Source organism: Merops nubicus, unplaced genomic scaffold, assembly GCF_000691845.1.
Source record: "Merops nubicus isolate BGI_N331 unplaced genomic scaffold, ASM69184v1 Scaffold50288, whole genome shotgun sequence".
Lineage (NCBI taxonomy): Eukaryota > Metazoa > Chordata > Aves > Coraciiformes > Meropidae > Merops > Merops nubicus.
Window position 1 is genome coordinate 19,054 of NW_008627370.1, and position 10,617 is coordinate 29,670.

The 10,617-nt window shown below is 41.8% G+C and overlaps 1 protein-coding gene across 1 annotated transcript in view; it reads right to left on the reverse strand.

Moving 5' to 3' along the window:
- The window catches only part of WWC1 (WW and C2 domain containing 1), a gene marked incomplete at its 5' end in the record, with an annotated part of 28,146 nt that extends 18,184 nt beyond the window's left edge, over window positions 1-9,962 (reverse strand). Inside the window, 5 exons of the mRNA XM_008946269.1 lie at window positions 1,192-1,281; window positions 2,494-2,736; window positions 8,005-8,078; window positions 9,115-9,261; window positions 9,833-9,962. Coding sequence (XP_008944517.1) covers window positions 1,192-1,281; window positions 2,494-2,736; window positions 8,005-8,078; window positions 9,115-9,261; window positions 9,833-9,962 — 684 coding nt within the window. The remainder of the gene's footprint in view (window positions 1-1,191; window positions 1,282-2,493; window positions 2,737-8,004; window positions 8,079-9,114; window positions 9,262-9,832) is intronic.
- Window positions 9,963-10,617: the final 655 nt, after the last annotated feature.

Here is a 10,617-nt window from a genome sequence, read left to right on the forward strand (position 1 = left end):
AAAAGCTTTTGGATGAGACGTAACTGTAGTATGACAGCTGTTTCTGCATTTTGGCAGCATATACAGATCTGGCGAGGACTATATAAATGTACAGCTTTTCAGTACATTTCACTAAGAAAAGGGAGGGACTTTTAATTAATCTTTTCCCTATCAACAAACTGGGGTCCACTTTGTTTTGTGCATACCTTTAAATGCCAGACACTGTGCATTATGGGGTTAATAGCAAATGCTTTTTCTTACGAAGGAGCATGCCAAGAACACTAGGAACGTAGTTAGGAAGAAATTAGTTTCACATGCTTCTTGGTCACCTCAAAAAATCCCTAATCAGCTAGATGAAATGAAAATATGATGCATTTCCACTGCATAACAGCATCACAGATAACTATTTTCCATGGTGGCTTATTTACATGTCAGTCTTGCACTATGATTTCTTTCCAGTCTTTTCGGTGTCATCTTCACAAAATGAAACAGTATCCAAGTGCAACAGAAGCTACAAACAGAGTAAATTCAGTACACACTGACAGGAAAAACTCTCAAACAAAACCCCCACCAAACTCTCTTCCTAATCAAAAAGCTGAAAATATAGTTTTTGCTGATGATGACTTGGCCTTACACGCATTTGTCTGGAAACAGAAGTAATTCTCTGCTCTTCCAAAACTACAGCCTGAACAACCAGACCACATGACGACTGCAGGAACATTTCTATATACCATATGAACCACAACTGATTCAAGGATATCTCAATACATTGTCTACATTGCAAGCAACAGCACATTCAGAATTAGAGAAATATTATCATAACATTCACACATCAATGTGTGGCTGCATTACTAAGTTTCACTTCACTTGCTGTGTATTAAGCTGTCTTTAACATACTTTATTAATGTAATACTTCATTAATTCAAATCACAGTAAAAAAAAATCTCAGCTATCCTTAGTCACCTAAATGTTACATGTCCAACACAGAAGGGACTGTGCAATACCCTTCTGTTGTCAGACAGAGGCACCACCACAGGGTTATTTATCCCATTTTAAAGCATCCGTCTAAACTGAGTGGGACATAGAATCCTTAAGGCTTCTCTTTCCATTGACTACACAGGGGTCTTAGGCCACTACTTTTAGACCTCTCAGCTGGGAGATGAAATTGTTAGCAGAGAAGGGCACCTACGACTTCTGTAAAAGGGCACGTACCTTTTCAGCTGGGTGTGCAGCATGGCAACCAATCGTGTTGTCTCTTCCAGCTCTCGGACTAACTGATTTCTTTTGCCGTTCAACTTCAACCTAAGAGAAAACAAGAAAAAGATGAGCTAAAGAAGCATTTGCTATTTAAAATAAGGAGTAAAGGAAAATTCTGTTTTGTTTTCTCTGAAATCCTACAAAAGTCAGTGAGAGTAAACAGTAGTGGCAGAACTTGGTCAAGACGTGTGGGTGTTTATCAACATTTAATACTCTTAAATATGGAACTCAAGCCTGCAAACATTCACAACAGAGAAAATAAATACAGCTAGTACTATAAAACTTAATGTTTATAGGATCAGGCCTTAAAAAAAGTCCAGGAGACTTTGGCTCACTATAAACTACTGCTTCCTTATACTTAATAAAGTGGTAGTAAAGGTGTAAATGCTTTCATTTGCTTTTCATAAGGTCTAAGGGTGAACCCTATCTCTTGAACCACAGATATTCCAGGCTGGTAAAAGCCCTGCATCTGAAACATCTAAGATGCCCACGTTTTTTCTAGGATGATAAAGCTATGAAAAGACTATGTAGAGCATTGGTGGTCTGAGCATGTAGAAGAAATTAAAATCTAGAGCCAGAAAGAGTGAATGTAACACACTTATTAACCATATATAGCCAAGAAACTGCAGCTAAAAGTAACATTTCCATAGCCATCCACATTAATACATCCAGACTGTAAAGCACTTGGAGGCAATGCCTAATGCAGTATTCATCCTCACTGTACACTCCCAGGAGATCTCCCCCCACAACACAAGTAAAATTAGGGAGGATAGCTGGCATTTTTGCAGCTAGTTTAGATTCACAGAATATTCCATGCAACTCCTGCAGCCCTGTCAAATACCAGTTCCTACAGGAATCAACATACAAGGATGCTCAGAACAAACAAATTTGAAACATTTAAAATTCCATCTGTTGACATTTACCAAGCTCCAGACTGCACAGCAACTGTAGAAGCTGCTGCGAGGTGCTGGCTGCATACAGAAACAGAGCACACAGACATTATATGGGGCTATTTCAAGGATTTCTTACATTCTCACAGAGGATCCATTTGTTGGAACAACCACCTTCCCCCGCTGGGGAGCAGGACATGCAGGTGGTTTCTTTTGGGAGACAATTTCAGAAACCTTGTAAGCAGATGCAGTCTCCTGGAAATCTGAGGGCACACTGCTATCAGCATTCAGCCAGGGGGTGTTGCTCCTCGCTCCTGGTTACCACCTGCCCAACAAGGCAAGCTCTGTCCTATGCCCAGTGACCTACCTCTCAGTTAGAGCTTTACTCTGAGTGTCTCTAGCAGCCTGGAGGTCTTCCTCCAGGCGCCTTCTCTCTGTCTCCAGTCTCTCCACCTCTCCTCGAGTCCCTTTTCTGGGGCTAATAAATCGCATTTCTTTCAAGAGCTCCTCCTTCTCATTAATTAATATCAGACGGTCCCGCTCAGAGTCCAGCACACCAGGCCAGGCCTCGCTGTCAAGCTTAGCCAGTTGTATCTTCAGGTTTGCTATTCTGCAGCAAAAAAACAAAGCAGTTATTCCACGAGGAGTGTCTGAGCTACTGCTCCAGACACACAAAATGTGCACCACGACCAACCACATCTTCCATTGCCTTGCAGAAGGCTTTCAGCTCAGGGACAAGCACCCTCACGCTCTCCTTAGCAGGGCACTGTCAAGTGATGGCACCGCCAGGAGTTTGACATGCAGAATGGGATTTGTGCTCAGGTTTGCTCCCAGTGGTAAGTCTCTAGCTAACCTGCAGTGTCCACCAGTCAGGGAACAGGTTAACAGAAATTCTGGAGCTCACAAAGAGCTGTCAGATACACTGCAGGGTGTTTCATATGCCTTACAGCTAATGACCTCATAGTACTTCGTGTGGAGAGCATCATGAGGTAAATAGCTTATCTTTAATCAGTTTTATGGAAAAGAACTGTATACTCTCTGTATGTGATTCAAGCAGGCTGATAAAGATCAGCAGTTACATTACTCAAAAGTTCAGAAACAATTTTTGTCTTTACAATGAGGAAGTTAATCATATGCATGCTGCTACTGGAAGAATCCGACTACTGACTCAGCACTAAGCATTCTGGACACGTTTAAGAGTTACCTGGTGCAATGTGTACCTGAGGATGAGAAGAGTCAAAGAGGCAATACAATCCTACCTAAATCCAGAGCCACTTATTTGTGTGAAATTTAAAGTCTATTTTCATTATAGGTATTATTCCAGAATTCAAAGTCTGCATCACTAACCCTTAAGCACCACACATTATCTCAGGCAAGCAGGTGATTAATAAAAGCAGGAGCAATATAGACGGAGAATTCACCAAGAGCTTTGACTGGCAGCAGAGGAGAGCACAGCTCCTAGCAGGTAAGGGGGATGCTCACTCCACCTATCTGCCCATCCCCAGTCTCCTCAGTATCTGAACTGCTTGGTTAGCTCCACAAATGGTCAGCTTTGCAATGCAGCATGCAGAGGAAAGCAAAAAACCACCAGCAGGCCAGGATACAGAACCAAGGGCAATAATGTCAGTCTTGCCAAAGAAAGCTGTCTCCTTTGGACTCACTGACCTACAGCTCTTCATGACCTGGCACAGTGATCATGGTAGTTTGGTGGGAAACAATAGTACAAATGACCTAGTTAGGGATGTCCCTGCCTATTGCAGAGGGGTTGGACTAGATGACCTTTAGAGGTCCCTTCCAACCCAATAAATTCTATAATTCTATGAAATACAGTTGAATAAGAGTTCCCAAGGACTTGCATTTCTGGAGCTCACACAATCAGAAATGATCAAGTAGGGAGCAGGGAATGGGCTGGGCAGAATGGACTGGGTGGAGAAATTATAAAAGCTTAGAAGGCAAACAAGAAGGAAAGGTATCTAGCAATATAAGGCAAGATATTTGCAGTAGTTCACCTGACTGAAGACCAGAGGGTCAAGGCATACGTGGCCCTTCACGCAATTAACTCAGGTTAATCTCTCTCTCAGGTTTAGTAAAGACATGAGAAACAGGAGTGAAACGCTGCACGTGTAAAATGTGCAACTCCCTTTGAAAGGGGCTTTGTGATCCACTGACAGAATGACTGGACTTAAATTTAAGTAAGCTGGCCACTCAGCTGGATTCTTTCCTTCTGGAGGTCGGTTTATGCTAACAAAGTGCACAGGATGGTGCACGCCTACTGCAGCAAAGCAGCACGCTGCAGGACAGAGCAGATCCAACACCAGCTAGCAAAAGCAGAGCATGTGGAGTAAGCAATAAGATGCAGATCTGGCCAGCGGCAGCTACACAGTTGCTGAATGGTCTTGAAGAATAAAGCTTTGTCTTTCAGGCTCCAGAGGCCAAGAGGAACTCGAGCCCCCAGAGAGCCTGTGAAGGATTAGGCTCACACAGACTGATCTGCCTTCTCCATCACAGCAGATAGACCAGAGATCACCTTCCTGAAGTGAAGCCTCAATTTCTGTAAACCCATTTCCCACAGCAGGTTGCTTACTCTAATTAAAGTTCCATAACTGAGAGATATTCAGCTCAACTATTTTTAGGTCTTCTTAGGAGCTGTTTTGTTTTTGACTGCCTGATTAAGTGCAGTACTGTGCTCCAACAAAGAATTAACAGTGGCATTAATTCATAATCCAAGAATTCCTCTGTGCATTTTGAAGGGATATGAGTTTAAGAGGATTGGTGGGCATTAATCTGATCACTTTTGGCATACATTTGCATGGATATGGCTTTTCCACTGGAATTTGTTCTTTATGCATTTCCGAGTCTAACAGCTTTGTTCAACTAACCTCAAATTCTACCCTTCGTAAATGATCATTCTTTTTCCCTTTCTCAGTCCAAAGGAGGTTTATGTATTCTGTTTTTCCAATAAACCAGCATCATTACAAAAGAAATGCTCTGCAGACTGCCTGGTATTTGGCTGCGAACTCCAGCCCTCCAGCATTCACTGGCTGAGCCTGGAGGACATCCCTGCTGAGCCATGCTAGGCTTGCACTGCAAAGAAACCAGCGATACTGGCTCGGGCCATGCCACCTTTCTGAATCACCACTGGCTTGCATGACTGAACAAAACACAGAGCAGGGAGCTCAACTTTTATTTAACCGTTCTCTTTTTAACTTGAAAAGGTACTGAGAAGATTTATTTCTTGTCATAGCAAGTCTCTAGGGGTTTGGGGTTTGTTTTTTTCACTGAGGAAACCTGGTACTTATCTGTGACATAGGCATAACAAGTAGAACTTTAGTCTCTTGGGAGACTGTTCAGACTTCTGCACAGAAGGGCACATTAAGGTGCATATCCACAACCAGTAATCAGCAATCCTGTATCAGATCAGTTCTTTAGAAAAAAAAAATAAATTGAAGTGGGAGGTATGGTCTAAAACCTGACCGCTCATATAGCCACCATTGTTGCAATGCTGCTAAATGTGGCATTAAAATATTCCATCTTAGGAGATTATAAAACATACTTTTAAAATCCTAGCGTTACTACCAGTCACACAAAATCCCAGCTGAAAGTTTAACTGTTGAAGGAGCTAAAACAGTGCACAGACTGCAAATGCCACACAACTGAGTTACTCCTATGGCTGAAATTGTACAACACAACTTAGTTTCATCTCTGATGACAGTTATGCTGCCATAGCTATCTCATTCTTGAGATGCAGCACTTACACCTCTCTTTACATGATACCCATTACCAGTCTCCAATCCAATTAAGCTAAAGGTTTGTCACTGCGGTTGCCCTTTGTTCTTTTTTGCAAGTTTAACGTTATCTGCTGTAGGGGTCTTGTCTCACTGAGCCATGAAAAGAAAGGACTTAGTGGTGGGTAATGAAGCACACAGAACTGTACCCTGAATGCTCTAGTGCAGTGAAGTTCAGCAAGATATTCACCTACATCTGTGCCTTTAGTCTGGTCCACAACAATGGTGTAAACAGGGTCTGCCACAGTCCACTTTCAAAATCATCAGCCCCTTATAAACCCAGTAGCTCTAACCTAATTAATATGGGACCATTTTGATTTCTGAGCTGAAGTTTTACTAGGTCTGCACTATTTGGAAAGGTAAGACAGATGGATTTCCAGCATTTGTCTCCCTTCACAATACGTGCGTGGGCAAAGCGCTCGCTCTTCTGTTGTGCTTTTGGAACATTGTAATATGCTGCTGCAAGGACAGGAAACACTTCTAACATCTCAAGGAGGAACTTCCACAGGAGCAGAAGGTTCCTGGGGAGTCACTATATCCACAGTACTGTTCCAGCTTAAAGTCAGTCAAGGTATCTGTTTCTGCAGCTCCTACTAAAGACCATGCCAAAACCACTAGCTGGAGATCTTTTCATTTTAGCATCAATTATTCATGCACATTCAACCCCACCTTTCCTCATAATAATGTTTTTAAAACGATCTACAGATTTTCTCAGAGTTTAAGACAGACATGAAGTATCAAACCTCCTTTAACTGCAAGATTGCATTATATGCCCTTCATCGTTACTTCAAATGAATGATTGTGCTGCCTTTATAAAGTTCTGTCTCTTTTTAAAGAGCATGTTAATTTTTTTTTCTCAGGTTTGTCATTATTCACTCTCTCCTCCTTGAGGAAGATTCAGGCTAAAGTAAGAGCGTTCCACTTCAAACTGAAGATGTAAAGTCAGTGTGAATCAAATTGCAGTCTTCAGCAAACCTTAAAAATAAAAAGCAATTTTAACACTGAAAAATTAACCACTGCATCAGAAGGATTGATAATTTTAATGTTGCTTTAAAAAGGGACAGAGTGATTTGAATGTCAAGGTAGTTTGGCAAATCTTCAATCAGTAAAATAAACAGTACTGATAGAATTGCTCCTCCTAGGAAGAAAACTGTAAATTCATGTCCAAAGCAGCTGGGCACACACAGTCTTAAGACAACTGCCACAGACACATGTCAAATTTTATGCCTCTGAAAAACACAGCCTATTGATCATGCCAATACACTAACAGGAGTAACAAGTTCAGTCTTCTCTCTAGCCAGGGACTAGAGAAAATCCTTCTCTTTGCATGTATCCCAAGTACAGATGGCATCATGCACCTGAACTTTGTTGTTCTGGGATTGCAGTGTCCCTTTAGAGCAGTTAGAACAGAAGTCACCACCACCGATGGTTACATTGCTGAACAAGGACCAGGCCAGTCCAAGTCTCACTAATAATGCTTGGTGGCTTTTTATTTAACTGAACACTTGAGTTAGCTATTATCTACTAAAAAATGTAAATCCCAGAAAATTTTTGCTTCAACTGGCCTGTTTAGTAGATCTAAATTTTTAAAATCTATTCTTCATTCATCTCAGATCAAAGGGCAAGACTGAAAACTTACATTCTTACAGATAAGCAGTTAAGTTCTTGTAGCCATGGACCACATTTTAACATGTTAGGTGTTAACACAATATACGTTTCTCCTTATCAGACATAAAGCCATGCAAACATTCATTTCATTTTGAGTAAGGTAAGGAGATGCCTTGCAGTGCAGTCTCCTTATCAGGAATGGGGAAGCATTGGCAACAGGTTCTAAAACCACTTACATCCTCATAGGTGTGGCCAGACTGAATTCTTCATGTATTAATCACTCCTTAGTAATTTCTAGGATGGTTATTTATTTCTTGAATGGTAATGCTGGCCCAGAAAGTCCATTGCCTCACTGGCTCAAAATTCACCATGTTTATTTACAGTAACACTGGGTTTCAATCTGAGTGGCAGCACCTTTTCTAGTGAAACAGATCTGGAGAATAAGCTGTGGGACAGCAATAAGTTACAACAGTCCAAAGCATTACCTTCTCTTGGCTTCTTCATATTGAAGGCGTAATCTCACTTTCTCAGCCAGCTGGTTATTGCTGCTGGTAATAAACTGACGACAAAAAAAAAAATATAAAATGAGCAATTTAGTAACCACTCCTCTTTTGATATTTCTTACTGATGATATGACAAAGTTACGCTTGCTCTTGTCAAGCTCATTTACTAGTTAACCCCACCACAGAATAGGAAAATATGGCCTTTGATTAAATTTTTCATTTTGTCAAATACTTAAAAACCCACAAGATTCAAAGGCTCTTTTTGGCCTGGTTTATCAGAAAAAGATTTGCCACATCTGTCTCAGGCTTCTATTTTCATGCACATGCAAATAACTTGCTAATCTTTCTTCTTAAATGCCATTTGCAATCTTTAAATGCTGCTTTGCGTTTTGTTTTGGATAACATCTTTCTTTGGTTGTCACGTCTTAAAGACAAGGGACGGATGTCCCATCGTGTCCAAATGTGAAATTCTTCAGTCACTTGGGTGGCCCTGATGCAAGTGGCTGCAAACATTGAAGTAAAGGTTCACAGGAGAGGCTTCTGTGATGTCCTCTGGGACACACAACGTACTTGCAGCGCTGACTGAGTCCTTGCTGAGGATGGCACCAACTTGAAAGTTATGATCTCGCTGCTCAAGTGGGACTGAAGGCTTACAAGTACTACACATTTGATGGCATCAATATAGCAGCACATATGTTACCATTCTCACTTGTAACACACAAAGCCAAACATACTCCTAAGGGAAGAGTCCTCTTTAGTGCTGAGCCCATACATATCTGCTGAACATTTCTGGTCTAGTAGCATATTGCTCCTCTAAAGAGATAAGGGAATATTTGTATCACAAGAAGCTACACCCGTGGGCAGCTTCCCTTTTATTTCCACCTGGGTGGTTCTAATAGAGACTGTGGGGAAAGAGCTGGCTGCCTTTAGAGATATGTTAACATTACTCAAAAATGAAGGTCACACTGAAGTTTAAACCAGAAGAAGGTATCGTAGATACTTCTCCATGCCTGGAAACTCGTGCTAAGGCAGTACTACAAATAGTTCAGAGGAATGTCTCCACATGCACTTGGTTTCTCACACATTACTCACATTTCCTGACACGTCTGTCTGGGAGCTGACATCCAGGTACTGGCGGGGTAACAAAGGGCTGGAGCTTTCCATGGACACACTGCTGGCCCACAGGTCTGACTGGGATCCTCTGTCATTCACGAAGCTGTCTTTTAACCTGGCTAAGCTCTAAAACCATAAAAAGTCATGAGGTGAGCTCGCTTCTGCTCAAAGCAGCTCAGCAACTCCATAGCTTTAGCCTGAACCACACGATTTAAGATCTGGCCATATTTGGTGTGTGTGCTCAGGCTCCACAAACAGGAGGTCAGGCATGGCTGGAGCATACCTCCCACACCTCCCACAGCATGGAGCAGCCCACAGGCACGAGCACACCAGCCAGCCCCCACACAGGCTCTCTGCTGGAGATGGCAGGCCAAGTGGGCCTCAGTGTTCTCACAGCTGTTCTCCAGGTCTGCTCCGTGACAGCAGCACAGTCACACTGCTTCGCTCTTGACTGATAAACTCGGAGACAATCACTCATCTCCAAGCACATGCTTACTGCTGTCATTTGCTGCCTTTTACTCTTATTTCCAGGATCTAAGGAACAAAAAGGCTGCAGTCCAACAACAATACAAAACTAACTTCTGTTAATGAAAATCTAGATCGTATAGCTGAAATACAAAATACTTAGATTTTTTCTCAGAAATTCCATCTGACAGCAATGACACGACAAAATACTAAAGTCATCCCTTTTCAATACCTGAATGAGGTCTTGTTTTTCCTTCTCCCCTGATGTGATGGCCTTCTTGAGAGCTTTCATTTCACTCAAAATGGCTTGTGCCTCATCAAGTTTGTAGCCACCTTGAGTATCAGACATTTTCATATCAATTCTGTATGGAAATTAAAAAAAATACAGGAAGCTAACATTTCATAAATTCCAGTTTATGTAATCATCCTAGATGTATGCATCTTGACCCTAAGGAAAACACACACCAAAAGTACAACAAAGACAACAGAAGGAACAAAGAACCCCACTCACCACTGACTAAGTTACTCCACTCAGAAGCACATTAAGCTCTAGAACTCTGATTTTAGTCATATTATCTCTTTGACTCCTCCGGGAGGCCAAAGACACACATGAAACCCTCAACCAGTGTGTTTGGGCAGACTGCTGCTAGTTTTTAGTCTAGGTTTGTTCCTAGCCTAGAGAGAGTCAACTTAGCCATCTGTGAGAATTACCTTATTTTCAGTTACGACTTTGAACACCAGGCATAGACCTCACGTGCAAGGATGTATCTGTTTGCACAACCTAATTATGAGCCACCCCATCCTTCCCTCTTCTCGAAGGAATTCTACCACAGTTGCCACCTATATATATAAGATCTTAACCAATGACATTATTTAAAACATGCCAGATGTCTAGACACACAAAGGCAAGTATCTGAAACTTTTCCTCCCCTTCCACTCCACCCCAAATTTTTCCTCGCTGCCCTAAAACAACAGCTCTTCTAATTCCAGAAGCTGCAAACAAAAAATGGGACCCAT